Source organism: Haliaeetus leucocephalus, unplaced genomic scaffold (assembly GCF_000737465.1).
Source record: "Haliaeetus leucocephalus isolate CR32 unplaced genomic scaffold, Haliaeetus_leucocephalus-4.0 Scaffold0, whole genome shotgun sequence".
In the NCBI taxonomy this organism is placed as follows: domain Eukaryota; kingdom Metazoa; phylum Chordata; class Aves; order Accipitriformes; family Accipitridae; genus Haliaeetus; species Haliaeetus leucocephalus.
The window spans coordinates 680,387-696,187 of record NW_010972436.1 but is presented as its reverse complement, the minus strand read 5'-3'; the positions used below and the strand labels follow the sequence as shown (position 1 = coordinate 696,187).

Sequence of the window (15,801 nt, the reverse complement as noted above, 5' to 3'; positions counted from 1 at the left end):
GTTAGGGGAGTTCCAAAGAACTGTTTTTTAAACAAACCCTTTTATAAACAAACCTATCTAATATATGTGTTCACATAAAGCCATAATTGGCTATATTTCACATTGCAGTTGAGCCACTTAATTATATGGTTAAAAAATAAATTCAGTTACATTTACATATCTCCCATTATCATCATTACAATCATTGTGGTCTACAAACACTTTATCAAACTTCTCTGTGGCAGGAAAGTTCAGCCTACAAACTCCATATCGAGTGATCTGCATTCCCTATTCTAAACAATTCAGTCTTGTAAATTAACATACCTGATTAACAGGAATCATAAGCCTTCTCTGCATCAAAGGCAAGTCATGCTATCCATCATCTCACTCTTGTTTCCATTACGCCTCTGGAGCACATGGGTACTTCCAGCTTGCATTGCTGTAACAGCTGAGAACTTTGTTGTGGTCAAAGCAGAGCATGTATTAAAACTTCCGATGATGAAGGATCTGCCGATCAGTTGACTCACTGTCTAGCAGAGTTAACTTGCTTCTGGAGGCAGATACTCAGTGCTGGTAGTTTGCAGAGGTTCCCAGCATGGGGAAGTTGATACCTCTCTGTGGTATGCTTTTTTTGGCATGGCATGGGGTGTTTTTAGGGTGTTGGAGGAGAGCATGTTGCATGCCCTTGTTGAGCATCCCCTTGTTTAGATGGGAGGTAGTAAGCACCTGAGGGTGGCATTTGGCTGAGGGAAGGGAAAGCTAAAGGAAGAACTTGTGGGTGGCAAAGAGCAAATAACCCCCCACCCCCACAACTCAGGTCTGCTGACAAGAAGGACAGTAATTAACTATGTGTTGTTGGGAAGGGAAGTGGTGGCAGTCTAGAGGGAAATACATTGTTGATCTTGTCCAGGAATCTCAGAAGACATCTCAGAGTTACATTGGCACATGGAGTTGGACAGGGTAAATCTGGTAGGTATGGGTATGAGATCAATGAAAAGAAACGATGTCAGAGGTCTTTCTGGTGAGTTTTCCCCAGGGAGCAAGACTTCAGAAGACACCTGAGAGAGTGTTTGGAAAGGCAGAATCTCCACAGGCAAACAGAGCAATGAAAACGTGGTTGGTGTTAGAAAGATCTGAGAGGTAGAAGAGAGTGAGGAAGGAGCAGTGACCATGAGATTTGACCAAGAAGAGGTCTCTGGAGGGTGTGGGGGCAGTTTCAGGAGAAGCAGGTACATCCTGAAGGGGTGTCAGGTGGGGAGAGAAGAAGAAATGGACAAGATAGAATTTGTCTTCACGTGAGTTCAGAGAAGATGGTGACAAGACCAATGTTGAGGGTGTGGGTGAGCAAGTACAGTCAAAAAGTGACACTCCAAATTGAAGGGAAAAGTTACTGATACTGTGGGCAGGAGGAACCAGAGGCTAGTGAGAGGTTGAAAGGGAAGGGATGAACTTGCAGGGAGAAGGAGGTTGGAAAGACCAGCATGGCAAGTAGAGAGAAGAGACCAAGCTTCAAGGCTGGAGATGAAGGAGGAGATGTTGTGACATTAAGGAGGGATATCACAATAGGTTGGGCAGATATTTTTTTCTTCTTTGAAGAAACTGTTAAAGCACTCCAATATTTTTGCAAACAGGGAGAGAGGAAAGCAGAAGAAAAGAGTTGCTGGTGATACATGAAGAAGGTTGTGGCAGGTTGTTAGTCCAGGCAGAACTGGGGGGGGGGGAGCAGGGGAATGGAGCATGGCCCAGAACTTTGTCTAAAGCCCACGGTGGTGTGGGAGTGGGCACGGGCAGTGAGCAGGGAGGATGGTAAATGGCACGCAGCGGGGAAAGCAGAAGGATCTGCCTGACGAAGCTAAGGCAGTTTAACGAGAGCTGGAGACAGTGAAAATGCCTTGTAGCTAGTAAGTTGGAAACTAAGACTTGGTTTCAGCTTTAAAAACAAGCAGACAAGCAAAACAGGCTAGTGAATACTGTCTGCATATCAAAACTGATTATTAACTCTGCAGCTGACAAAGAGGGAAGGCATGCAGGCTCCTTACCAGACATGGGGACCTTGTGGAAGCTGTGTCAGCCCACAGCAGCCAGCCTTGGCAGCCTCTCCAGCCACCTTGCCAGCAGGATTCATGAACCCCACTTTCAGAGAGTGGGTGCTTTCTTGGAAGCAGACATTTGATTCTGATTTTCTGCAGCATCGAGGCAGTGTAGGGGAGAGCTCCTGGTGCAACCCCAGTATCTCAGCAGGACTGAATGACAAGAGCCCTCAGGTCTGCATGGACTCTCCTAGGGCTGCTCTGGCAATTGTCCACTGGCTGCTGTCTACAAGTGAGGCTTCTTGGTGCAGTCCAGTAAGGATAACTGCATCCCTGTTTATTTCATTGTGTGTGCCACAAAGGCAAAACTGAAAGTGTCCTGCCGATGGTTTTGTCCCCAGGATGAAAGCGTCACACAACTGGGACAGGAGCTTGCCCAGAAGCTGGGACTGAGGGTTCGAAAAGCATACAAAAGACCTCAGGTACGACTTCTTTTTTCTTAGAGGCTATCCTTTGGCTCTTTCAGATTTACTTTTGCAAAAGTGGTAGGTGCTGCTCTGCAGTTACAGACACACGTACACTACCCTGCAATCCGTCTAGCAGGCGGCTGGCTACCCTCCTTGTCCTGACCCTCTGACTCGCTTTGCCTAGATCCATTTCTAACCCCGTTGCTGCTGTGTCTACTGCCAGGATGTTTCCCGAGTCCCCGGCTAAGCCAGCCAGAGCCAGGCTGGTGCTGCAGGAGAGGTCTCCAATGCACTGGGAGCCTGTGTGTTTTGGAGGAGAGGGACGTGAGGCCTGATCCCAAAGGTTTTGCATCACAGTCCTTTCCCTGTTATGGGATGAGAAGGGTGGGATCCTCTGCTGCATTGGAGGCATGGCTGGTTTTGTAGTGCGATGGGTCATTAAGGGTTCCTGCCCCATATCTAGGCGTACACCTTCTTTGTGGTGGGGAAAGGTCTGAGCTTTGGGAGAACAACAGGTACACATCTGGTCAGATGCTAGGAAAGAAGGCAGCAGAAAGCGAGTTGTGGGTCCAGTTAATTGATGCCAGTGGCTGGATCCATAACCTGGCTCTAGAGGAAAGTGCTGCTGTAACTGGAGTACTGTTGGTGTTTAAGTGTGTACTCTGGGATGGAGCTAGAGGGCGTTAGGCCACTGCCAGCACTCTTGGATAAAGCTGCCTTGGTCACATAAAATCCCAGGATGCATTTTCAGGAGTAGGGAACATTAGCTAGTAGTCGAGGCTTAGCTTTGCATTCGCATCCTTGGCCCCATGCACAGTGGTGTATTAAACAGCCAGCATGTTCCATCTCCAGAGGGGCACCTCTGCAGTATGCGGTGAAGTGATTGGTGGGCATCCAGTTTGCAGAAAGCTTTGGAGGTAAATTTGGCCATAGCATCTTATTCCTCTCCATGACCAACCTCACATGTGATTGGTATACCCCAAAAAAACGCTTGACATTGTAGCAGCTCTCAGCACTCCAAAATGATTCTGTCTCAAAGAAAGGGAAGTTTTATGCAGAAATACTTTTTGTAGCTGCTCACTGTGTTGGCCTTGCCACCTTTTTGCTGCTGTCATGTTACTCAGCTCTGATGGGCTTAAACCACCAGTATGTTAGACAACTAAAAATTAAAAACTGCAAAATGCTTTTTATTATTTGAAATTTAGTGATCAGTATTTTGATAACACCTTGCTATCTCTTGTGCTGACTTCCAGCTTTCATTCCAGTGCTGTAATGCCTTCCCAAAGTAGTAATTTCTCAATGAAAAGACAAAAACTTCTGTTCCTCGGGGAAGTTTTTTGTCTCCTGATTGTGTGTTGGATGTTGGATGTTTTGCACCGAGGTGTCCAGAACAAATATATGGCCCTTTCAGTGTTCAGAAATCTGTACCCTTGTGTCACAGTAGTATGCCTTTTGGGGCGTTTTTTATTTATGGGCAGTGCCTGGAAGGAAACTGTATTGTAACCCAGCTTTACCTAGTTTACCAGCATTCATGGGCTGTCTCTGTTCTAAGACCTCTCTCTTCCTTGCAGCAGGAATTGGAAACATTCTCGCTACTCAGTAATGGCACGTCAATCAATTTGTCAAACCAGGTAGAATTTGCATCCTGTGGTTGTTACTGTTAATGGACTGTGCTAGTAGAATGCTTTGCAGTTTTATTTACATGCAAATTTATAACTGTCTTTTAGGATTTAAATGTATTAATTAGTGTTTTCAGCTTTTAAGGAATATTGCCAAGGAAATTAATTTCTTTGAAAATATTTCTAGTGACAACGTTTTTGATGTCAGTAATTGGATCACTGAAGATGGTTATTTTTCTTAGTTATTGTGAATGTTTGTTTTCTCTTGCATTTTAAGTAAGTTTTAGTTTTCAAGTTTTTACATAGTTAGGGCAATGCTAAGTAAAAGTCAGAAAGTGCAACTGATGAAGAAACATACAAAATTAAATCATGCAATGTACTGAGAAGGTACATACACAGTTTATGCATTCTTTGTATTGTCCTGTCACCTGGGGGATCCAGCTTGGGCAGGACGCTGTACAAATACCAGGCTAAATCAGAAGAAATTGCTGATTTCCTTGTTCCAGCAGTGGGCAAAAAAACCCCCAAACACTTGCTGTTTTTACAGGCTATTTGGTACTTCACACTACTCCTTAAAGCAAACAAACTATAAAACGTAAAAATTGTCATTTTGTACAACAAGATGGGATACTAAAGAATTAGTTTACCTCCCACCGTTCAGTGACTTGCCTTCACATCTGTCTAGGAAAGCCAGTCAGTTTTCTTTAATAGTTGTGCCCAATTTTTCATTTGAAGATCTTTCCTTTTGCAAGAAAGGAAAATAGTGCAAAAACTAGAACTTGCAAAAACTATTGCAGTAGATGCAGTATCTCAAGAGTAATGCTTTGTTTGTGCCTTTTTAAGCTTAAGCTGAAGGCACACATACGTAAGTATGTGTTTATGTTTCCGTAAAATACCGGCTCATTTTATTCCGTGCCTGGAGCTCCAAGTCAGCAGTTGTCTTGGCGGAAACCTTTTCCTGTTTTGAGTTGCTGTAAAAGTTTGTGGTTGTTAGATTGCAAAACATGTGAAGTAAGAAAAGGAACGTTGTGTAAGATCAGGCTAATCGGATCTCACACTGCATGGGGCTGACCGATTGATGTCTTGGGACTTGGGACACAGCGTTCTCATCCACACATGAAAAACCCTATTCTATGTACAGATTTGCTCACATGGTTGTGTATTGTGCAGGGCTGATACTCCTTTGCAGCAACAGGGTTTGTCCACTGCTGGAGGTAAAAATGAATAGGTTCTTTGAATTAATGGCCTCTTAAAGTTCGTTGGTTTTACTGCTCTTGCACTGAAAGAGGCCATAAAGGAAAAGAAAGGGCCAGATGCATTTAGAAGTAGTAGAGTCTCATCTGTGAAGTGTGAATATCTTTTTAAAGATTAATTTCTGGTGATATTTTTCTCTCCCCTTTTCTACACCCTCTTTGCAGACCACTTCCAATGGATTGGGTTCGATAGATGACATCGAAACAGGTAAAGACATGTCTCTTCTCTGATTTTTCTGGCTTCGGTAAGGTATCTGACCAGGCTGAGAGGTTCACTGTCTTCATTTGTGTCTCTTCTGCGCACTCCTGGCTTTGGTAACTAGGAGGAGGAAAAGGTGGTGGGAAGCAGGAGTGTTTGTCCTGCAGAAAGGCTTTTTGTCCAGGCCCAGTGAGAGACGTCTGGGAATTAAAACGGTCTGCCGAGGTACACAGATCTCTCCAGTTGTGCTTTCTTAAAGCTGGGCTTGGCAAAGCTTCTGAAACTCTGCTCCTAGCCAAAACAGTCCAGATAAAGTGAAGTTAAGGTTGTAGGTGGCTGTTTGTGCTCTAAGCCCGTATAGTCCTCCAAGGCATTGAGGTGGAGGAAATGAAAACAAAGGGAGCTGGGAGGGACCCAGGGAGAGCCGTGTTCAGGGCTAGGCACCCAGGAGGAGCAGAAGGAGGGCTACGGGGTTGCTTTTCTCATGCTAGGAAACAAGTGACCTTAACTCTGCCCCTGTAGAAAAGTTTGCTATGTGCTTTGCCCTTTGCTGTGTGCTGGAGCATTGAACTCATGCCTCTGAGCACATTAGTCTTTGTTCCTTTGAAAGGTAGCTCTATGTGTGTGTGCGCGCGCGAAGGTAAGTGTGAAGACTTACCGCTGCAAGTAGCGATTGCTCTTTTTATAGAAAGAAACTAATTTCATTATTAGGATGCTTTGGAAAACATGTTAGTTCTCTGTTGAATGCCACTTCAGTAACTGAATGCTATGTGCAATCATAAGACCCAGTTCTGTGAATTAAGGAGAGTTTTTCACATTATCTTGCTGTGCTAAAATGAACTGGACTCCTGCTGCAAAGTAAAGAGCGACTGCATCCAGTAAGCTATTTTATCTAACCAGGATTTGGTGTAAGACCAGCATGCCACCTTTGCTGCATTTCAGGCAGAGAGAACCTTTACTGCTAGGAAATCTTTTCAAAACCACCGAAATTACATGTTATCCCTTTGGCGTCAGAGTGATATGCCACCAGGAGGGCTGTGGGTGCTAGGTAGCTCAAGAGTTTCAGATTCAAAGCATTTTTAGCAAGGGTATTTTTTAGTTGTTTTGTTTTTAAGATGCAAAATCCTGAAGCCCCTTTCCCCATGATTTGCTTGAAGTCATCTGATTAACTCAGCCCTGCCCTGCACAGATCATGGCTAGATCTGGCTCAGTATGCCCTTTGGCCAGCTAACGCACTAGGGAACCACTGCTATTTTGGGAAGCAGAGCTAGAAAAAGGGCTTTTAAAAGCACTGTACTCACCCCTCTGGGACAGGCAGGTGTATGGCCAGAGAAGCTACCAGGTAGGGGGCATGGTATGAGAGACTTGGTTCGGGGGAACAGATGGAAAAGACCCTCATTGAGCTTATAGTAATAATAGGTGGGGCTTAGTGTTGTGGCAGTGGCAGGAATCAGAGGGAGGCAGGTGTGTGCCTGTGATTTGCTCGTCAGAGATGACTTTTACTTTTTTAAAATGGCGCAAACATTAGGTGAATGCCGAAGGTGCATGAGCTTTCTGGAAGGAGAGTACATGAGATATGGGTATGGTGGCTGGTGAGTGAGGTCAGCAGATGGGGTGTCCTGAGGAAAACAGGAATGGGAAAGGAGGGATAGGGGAAAAGACTGGACAGAGGGGAATGGGAGGAACTGGCTGAAGGAATGACAGGGTTTGGGTGGTCAGGGAGAGGGGAGCAGACATCTTCCCTCTGCCCCTTGGAAGTAGTGGAGCCCGTTGGTCCCTGCTCTCTTCTCGCCCTTCACATGCACTGAGCTGTGGGGGATCCTGTATTGTTCTCTGCCTTTTGATTGAGCGTTAGCTTTTCTGGGTTTTGGGGCTCTTAGGGTGTGTGAGGGCCTCTTTCCTCTGCTTCCCCGAGTGGGAACCAGGGGGCCTGGTTCATTCCTCAGAGAAGGCCTGAACTTCTGGATCCTTCGGGGCCCTGCCATTGTGAACCCTTTTGGTGTCCCCCCACATGTGTCCCTGGCCCTTCCAGTGTGTCCTGAACTTCTTGTTGGCCCCTGGAGGGATCTTGACAGTACTCCAGATTTAAACATCTGAAAAACGGGAAGGCACAAGCCATCCCTTTGTACTGAAGGAAGTCCGGCTGAGCTGCCAGTGATGAGGCCAGCACCGAGGGAAGGTGGATGGCTGGCTCCCGAGTGCGGCTGGGGGGCCCACGCAAAAGGGACGTGAGCTGAGAGAAGTTGTCGCAGAGGGGGCAAGGGGTTGGAGCTGAGCCTGATCTGAGGGACAACTGCAAAACTAAGGACGTTTACAGCCTTCCTTTGAGCCACTGCCTGTGGGGAATGTGTCCAGCTGCACCATTGAAAACCTGTGTTGGATCCCATAAGGTACTACATGCGCTTTCCTTTGATTGCATGCATGAGGTTGTGGAGAGGGACCTGTGTCTGCCCCTTGCAGCTTCCCCGTGCTTTCCTTGCCTTTTGTCACAGCTTGGCCTCCGGTGCCTTGCACAGCAACCTCGGCTGTGGTCCATCCGTGTGGACCGCTCACAACAAATGCCAGAGGAAAGGTTGCAGGGGGTGGTTCTGTGCTCCTGGTGGGGTTAGAAGTAAGGTAGCCTGCATGTGTGCGTCGTCTCTGCTGTTGTTTTGTTCAGGACTTGGGGGTCTGCAGGAATCGCTGAATTGCTGAGCTCTCTAAGGGCACCAACACCGTCCTTGGTCAGTGAACGTGCGCTGTAGAGGATAGCAACATGGCTCACTCGCCCAGTCCCAGTTACAAAGGGATGGCTGAGTTCTTGTGGAGGCTGAGTGAGCAGAGCTTGTATAGGCAGGATGCAGCATTTCTCACTGGATCAAGATTCATGTCTCGGAAGCTTGTCTGGTTTCTTTCCCATTCTTATCAGTCTTTCTCATAAAAGCTGTTGTCTGTTCTTCCAAATTTTGCCTTGCTTATAGCCTTAGACCGTTGTAGCTACGCTGCAGCCACAGCTATGTGGGTGGAGAAGGTAGCATCTTTGTCTTATTTCTTTTCTTTTATTCTAGGACATCTGCACAGGGGCAGAATTAAGGTAGTTTGGGTGCTTGGTTTGAGAACTGCAAATGTAATGCTTCATTTTCCAAATTTCTAACATTTAAATTTTTTTTTTTTTAACCTTTAATTTTTTTTAGAATAAAATGCTCTTCTGTGAAGAATATGTGCTTGTAACCTTAACTTCACTTAACAGAGGTTTATATTGCATGATGGGAACGTCTTACCATTTCAGTAGTGTACTGGAGAGGCAAGGAAGCCTTAGGGAAAATCACTGCCTCTCTCCTGCCCTGACCCTGGCTCACACAAGTTCCCAAGGGGATGTTTGCTGCTGAGGTGTTGAGGGGGAGTGTGAGCAGCAATCTCCCACCTGTGGACATCAGGAAGCAGTCAAGAGCAGGGAATTTACTTGGGTAAAGACAGCTGAGTGAGTCTGATGGAGTTTTTGGGGAACACATTGTTAGCACAGCCTGGTCTAAGCACCCAATCTCTGACTCTCTTCTCAGCAGGACATTGTGTGGTTTTGTCTTCTGCCATTTAGGATGCCTGAGGTTTTAGAGAGGGTGTGCAAGTAAGCAAGCTTTCAGCTGGGATATCGAAGCTCCAAGGAGTAGAGAAGACAGTGATCTCTGCAAATGCATTAGTGAGGAACATTAAAGAAAACACCAGGTGGTGGGTTATAGAGAAATCAGATTATGTGCCCCTGGCTTTTAGTCCTGGCTGCAGTGAATTCAGTAACTGCTCAGCCACAGTTTTCTTGTTTTTCCTGGTTACTGTACATGCTTGCCAAATCTTGACAGTCTGGGCGCTGGCCCTTAGAGCATATTTCAGCTATTGGTGAGCCATTGGAGACTGGGAACAAAAATGAAAGGGCAAGAACTCTTCAGACCAGAGCCCCTCCTCTCAGAAAATTGGCATAGTTGTTTTTTGTGATTTGACGGAGTTGTACAATGTTGGTTTTGCCAGTCTGTGCTCTGCTTGCCCCCTGCAAGAGGCTCTCCTGGGTGACTGGCTCTGTTTCTCCCTCATCACAGACTGCTCTATGGACCTGCAGTGCCTCCCAGCTCCCGTGGTCACCTCCATCCCTGTGAGCGAGGGGCTGGCCCCTTTGCCCTCTGACTCAGATGCAAAGGGCTTGCCTACCTCGCTCCCTGCTGCCAGCTTGCTCCCGTCTCCAGACTGCGTGTCCCTGCCAGTGCCTGAGAGCGTGGAGGACTTCACAGATGGGGACATCATTGGGGAAGAACTGGATTCCCTCCTGGACTCCCTTGCCGAAGGGTCACCATACCCTCTAGTAAGAGTGGGCGCTGCATGAGTCCCCTGCTTCTTGTTCCAAATAGGTCCTTGCAGCATGTGGATATGCATGCTGTCTCTCTCTCTCTCTTTCTGTCACTCTTTCCTCCTAGCTCTTCCTCTGGCAAAACTCATTCATTCCTTACTTTATTTCTGCAACTGGCTTGTGAGTATCTAAAGAGCTTGCCTCCAAGCCTGCTTTGCTGTGTGCAACTTCAGGGAGCTGCGCCTCAAAAGGTACCCAAGATAGTCTTCCCCCAACCATCACCTTCCCCCTGGCCTCTGGTCTCCATGGAGTTGAAGCAGGCCTGAGGGTAGAAATGAGTGTTCTGAAGCAGGAATGGTGGATGTATTTTATACAGTGGGCATGCTCTAATCTCCTTGTATTTTGTGCAGGCTGCATTCAGCCTAAGCTCTTTGAACAGGTCTGGGAGCTGTAAAGACAATCTGTATTAATACTTACGTTGGATATTAGTTGCCAGTGTTGCTGATGTTATGTGAGCCAACCTGGGTCTGGAAGCAATATAATCATATTGATGCAGGACACCTCTCGAGCCAAAAAGCTCTGATGAGAGGTACCACAACTAATGGTCGTTACCCTAACCTCAGCGCTGTGTGTACTCAGCTGCACTGTTTCTTGACTTGGGCTGGTTTAAGTGCCCAGCGCAGTGCTCTGCCTTGCAGACCGATGAACTTAGGTAGCCCAACACCTCCTCAGGGACCTCGGTCCAGACTGTGTGTGGTTGTAGATAGATTGGAAGGTCTGTGGGAAGTCTGCAGGCGGATTGAGCTGCCAGGTATCCTTTTGCTTCAGATGATACAGCATGCACTTGAGTGGGAGCCTGTTACCCTCTGTTCACCCATTCTCTGCCCCTCATTCCTAATGTGCTGTTTATCCTCCCTCTTCCCGGTTCCCCAAAGTCTTTGGTCCAGGGCACCATTCCTACCAACCTGCCAACGGAGATGCCCCAGCTGATCCCTGTGTTTCCGGGGGGAACTCCACTGCTGCCCCCAGTCGTGACAGCCAGCATCCCTGTCTCCACCCCACTGCCACCTGCCTCCTTCGGCCTGGTGATGGATCCCACCAAGCAGCTCTCCTCCTCCTCTGTCCTGGATGCCTTCGAGGCTCCACCGGGAGGAAGTGGCGGCTCCACCTTAGATTCGCTGGATTCCCTGGATCTGCTCCCCTACACAGATTCACGGCTCGATGCCCTGGACTCCTTTGGGACAAGCAGAGGGTCACTGGATGCCTTGGATTCCTTTGCCATTGGTAGGTGTGGGACTGATGGGGTTTTGTGCTGCTTTAGCTGTGAATGCATGCCAAAACTATTTCCTTCAGTGCTGAGGGAGTTTGCCATATAGCTCTGCTGGTGCCGCAGAACAGGAGTATAAATGTAGAAGAGGGCAGGGAGTTGTCTTGGACAGAGCAACTGAATATGTCTAGCTCAGGAGTAGTGAGAAAGGCTATAAGTGTGTAATCCCAGATAACCAGTGTGTGCATGGTGTGAAATCTCAAGAGGAGAGAGGAACGCAAAGGTGTATAATGATAAGTGATGAGATTTAAACCTGGCTTGGTGTTCAGGACACCTCCCTTGGCACAATTGCTAGACTATAACATGATTCTTCCACCCTCGACAATGACTCTTTGACATTTTGGACCAAATGAGCAAAATCCTAGTGACTATTTCAGATCGTACAGGACCTTGCTGTGCTGGGCAGAATGGTAGAGGCCAAGGTGGGTCTCTCCTATCTCTGGATTCAGGTCATCAAGTGTCCTGTTGCATGGGGCACTGCACTCTCACGTCACAAGGAGCAAAGCTGTGGAGGATGGTGGGGAAAGAGTAAGTCCCCTCCTGTCCTAGGAGGGAAGGCAGGCTGCTTCTTGGCTAACTTGTCCCCACTATTGCAGTATGTTGGCAGCAAAAGTATTTTGAGAAGACCAGAGACTGACCAGTCAGCACTTCAGTACTCGGATTCACCTCAGCATTGGGCTATCTTGAGTTGCCGCCTTGGGAATGCCAGTGTTCAGCAGCATAGGGTTGGGTTCAGTAGGGTTTGGGGCACAAGAAGGCCTTTCCTGGAGTTTTTCCAAGACTTAGACAGGTGGTTTGGGGAAGAAGTATTAAAATGTTATGAAATAAATAAAGCAAATAGATTTAATAAGCATTTGTTTGTCTTTTTGTGAGCAGAACTACCTCTGAAAGTGAAATGATTGTTTTTGTTTTGTGGGGCTCTTTTCCCCTTCTTTTGCCCAGAAGAAACTAGCCCTCAGGAACTGCGACACCCACCTGGCAGCCAAAAACCATCCCCTGTGGTGAGTGAGCCGCTCCCCCGTGCTGATGTCCCAAGGTGCTCTGGAGCCAAGGTAGTAGTGACTTGGGTGATGTAGGTAATTTGGGCCCCTCTTCTTAACCTGCCCCAGTGAGTGTTGCCTCCCATGCTGTGGCAAAGCAGGTAAAGATTTCCCCAGAGTCAGCAGGAAGACATTTGTTGCATGTTCATTTTTATCTGCAACTCTGCATATTGCCAAAGTAAACATGGTGTAACTTAGGGTCAACAGGGGATCATGGAGGCCAGTGTCCCACTATATCTGGCAACCACATAACACTGAAGGATGGGGTGGAGGAAGCCAGCTTTGTCTTAAAACTAGTGAGGTTCTTTGCTCCTCTCTGCCCCTCTCAGGAGGCTTTTCCAGATACACTGTCCTGCCCCTGTCCCATGTCTCCAGTCTTGGAGGAAAAGGGGAGGATTATCTATGGTTAGCAAGCTTGGAACAAGAATTATTCTTAAGTTTCTGGCATCCTGCTATCCCTGTTACTTCAGTGCAGACCCAAGTCTCTGTCCTCAGATTAATCTGCTCCCTAAAGACTCACTGATAAGTGGTTTGGGTTTTTTTCCAGGTTGGGACGGGGTTGATTTGAGAGTCTTCAGATTCAGAATTGGTCATGATAGAAGGAATGGGAAGGAGTGAGGGGGGCATTTTTTTCTGTGGCTCATGATAGAAAACTGAGGTCCCCTACCAAGAGAGAAAGAGGCCAGTCTTTGAAGTGAACGTACCATGCTCTTTGTTATCTTTGAAAAGGTTGCATGCAGCTCTTTTGGAGGTGTAGTTTCAGATGTGAACATTTTGATGAGAGAGAAAATGAGGAAGGTTTTTGAGAGACTGGAATGGGGCAAGGGATTAGAGAAGTTTCTTACCCATATGGTTGCAGAGCTGAGAGGAGAGGTACGTGTGTTTTTGCTCAGGTCAGCCTTGGTGGAGTGAGTCATTCAGCTGTGCCCAAGGTCACCGAGCACCTGCTGTCCCAGCCAGAACCAGTAATGCCCAACACAGCCCTGCTGGTGAAGAACCCCCTGGCATCTACTCACGTCTTCAAACAAGCCTGTCATATCTGCTACCCCAAAACAGGTGATGCGTTTGCTCTGCCACCCAGAGCGCTGGCCCAGGCAAGGGTTTGCTTTTTCCCGGGCTGATGGGGTTATTCTATCCTGCAGGGCCCAAGGCTGGCGATTATACCTATCGGGAAGGCTTGGAGCACAAGTGCAAGCGGGACATCCTGCTGGGCAGGCTGAAGAACTCAGAAGACAAGACCTGGAAGAGGATCCGTCCTCGCCCAACCAAAACCAACTTTGTAGGATCCTATTACCTGTGCAAAGGTGATCTGGAGGGGATAGTGCTGTCGGTGGCTGGGAAGGGGCTGTACAGTGCATGCCAGGGGAGGTTGGGAGGGGACTTCCAGTTGGTATCACCTGCTGTCTTTGGGGTCTTCCTGTCCCATCAGCAGCCCATGGACTGGGAGGCTCAGTACAATGAAAGGCAATGAGCTCCCATGCTGTGGAGAGCAGGCAGCTTTTAAAGTGGTGGAGCAGAAGAGTTGCAAAGGCATAGTGAGGTGCTGTGCACAGCCAAGTGCTCAGAGCTGCCCTGTTGATATGGGCTTTGCTGAGAACCTGCCTCCTGTCCATGTGCCTGCAGCATTAGTCCCACTTCACCCAGCAGCCCCATGGCAGGACTGTGGTTCTGCCTAGGGAGAAGCTCTCTCTGCCTGCTCCTTTGCTCCAGCCCATCCCTCCGCAATGTGACCGGAATGGTCCCTGTGGCAGTGTCATGACAAAGTACCTAGTGAAGTGGGGAGATTGCAAGAGCCAAGATAACAGAGCTCCTTAGTGCTGGGCCACTAAGGCAACTTAATCTGGATTGGCTTCAAAAGGGGTTGGTTAAATCGTGGTCTGTCCCTGGCCAGGCACTGAATTAATGCAGGCCTCCATTTTGAGATGGTTTCCACAACAGATAGCATTATTTGAGATTGTCACCATTCAGTAGTTTGCATTAGCTTTCCTGAATGTCTTGGTATAGGCAAACCTGGGGGGAGATGTCTTCTCTTTTTTCTTTAACTCTGTGTTTTCTTGCTTTCAGCTCCTTGTGAGGTGTGGGCAGTGGGAGGAGACAAGAGAGAGTTTAGTTTCTGACTGGGCCGCCCTCCCTGTGTGGTGGTGTGTGCTGTTTGTTGCTTTGTAGATATGCTTAACAAGCAGGACTGTAAGTACGGGGATAACTGCACCTTCGCGTACCACCAGGAAGAGATCGACGTGTGGACGGAGGAGAGGAAGGGGACCCTCAACCGTGACCTCCTCTTTGACCCGCTAGGTGGGATCAAGCAGAGTAGCCTCACCATTGCCAAGCTCCTCAAGGAACATCAGGGCATCTTCACCTTCCTCTGTGAGGTACAGAGCTGGCGGGAGGGAGCAGGCACTCTTCATTGTCTTCTCAGTGTGTATCTGGACCATTGATATGTTGATAGTTGCCATCACAGAAACATGGTGGGATGACTCGCACAACTGGAGTGCTGCAATGGATGGCTATAAACTCTTCAGAAGGGATAGGCAAGGACAGAGAGGTGATGGAGTAGCCCTATATGTTAGGAAGTGTTTTGACTGTCTAGAGCTTAATGATGGTGATGGTAGAGTTGAGTGTTTATGGGTGAGAATCAGGGGGAAAGCCAACAAGGCAGATATCATGGTGAGAGTCTGTTATAGACCACCCAACCAGGATGAAGAGGCAGATGAAATATTCTATAAGCAGCTGGGAGAAGTCTCACAATCACTAGCCCTTGTTCTTGTGGGAGACTTCAACTTGCCACATGTCTGCTGGAAATACAATACAGTGGAAAGGAAACAGTCTAGAAGGTTCCTGGAGCGTGTGGAAGATAACTTCCTGACACAGCTGGTGAGTGAGCCAGCTAGGGAGGGTGCCCTGCTGGTCCTGTTTGTGAACAGAGAAGGACTTGTGGGTGATGTGGTGGTTGGAGGCCATCTTGGGCATAGTGATTATGAAATGGTAGAGTTTTCGATTCTTGGAGAAGTAAGGACAGGGGTCAGCAGAGCTGCCACCTTGGACTTCAGAGGGCAGACTTTGGCCTGTTCAGGAGCCTGGTTGACAGAGCCCCTTGGGAGGCAGTCCTGAAGGGCAGAGGAGTCCAGGAAGGCTGGATGTTCTTCAAGAAGGAAATCTCAAAGGTGCAAGAGCAGACTGTCCCCATGTGCTGAAAGATGAGGTGGTGGGGAAGGAGACCAGCCTAGCTGAACAGAGAGCTTTGGCTGGAACTCAGGAAAAAAAGGAGAGTTTATGACCTTTGGAAGAAGGGGCAGAAAACTCAGGAGGACTACATGGATGTTGTGAGGGTACGCAGGGAGAAAATTAGAAAGGCCAAAGCCCAACTAGAACTTAATCTGGCTACTGCTGTAAAAGACAATAAAAAATGTTCCTATAAAGACATTACCAACAAAAGGAGCACTAAGGAGAATCTCCATCCTTTAGTGGATGCAGAGGGAAGCATAGTGACAAAGACTGAGGAAGAGGCTGAGGTACTTAATGCCTTTTTTGCCTCAGTCTTTAATAGTAAGACCAGTTGTTCTCGGGGTACCCAG

At 47.7% G+C, this 15,801-nt stretch overlaps 1 protein-coding gene across 2 annotated transcripts in view; it reads left to right on the top strand.

Moving 5' to 3' along the window:
* The window catches only part of ZC3H7B (zinc finger CCCH-type containing 7B), a 48,650-nt gene that overhangs the window by 11,884 nt on the left and 20,965 nt on the right, over positions 1-15,801 (top strand). The window contains exons 6-14 of one of the 2 annotated variants that reach the window (XM_010561626.1): positions 2,411-2,491; positions 4,051-4,107; positions 5,514-5,556; positions 9,615-9,874; positions 10,795-11,143; positions 12,132-12,241; positions 13,120-13,282; positions 13,369-13,530; positions 14,393-14,598. In XM_010561626.1, the coding sequence (XP_010559928.1) occupies positions 2,411-2,491; positions 4,051-4,107; positions 5,514-5,556; positions 9,615-9,874; positions 10,795-11,143; positions 12,132-12,241; positions 13,120-13,282; positions 13,369-13,530; positions 14,393-14,598 (1,431 nt within the window). Of the gene's footprint in view, positions 1-2,410; positions 2,492-4,047; positions 4,108-5,513; positions 5,557-9,614; positions 9,875-10,794; positions 11,144-12,128; positions 12,242-13,119; positions 13,283-13,368; positions 13,531-14,392; positions 14,599-15,801 lie in introns of both variants that reach the window. The other variant, XM_010561546.1, reaches the window with a different exon arrangement.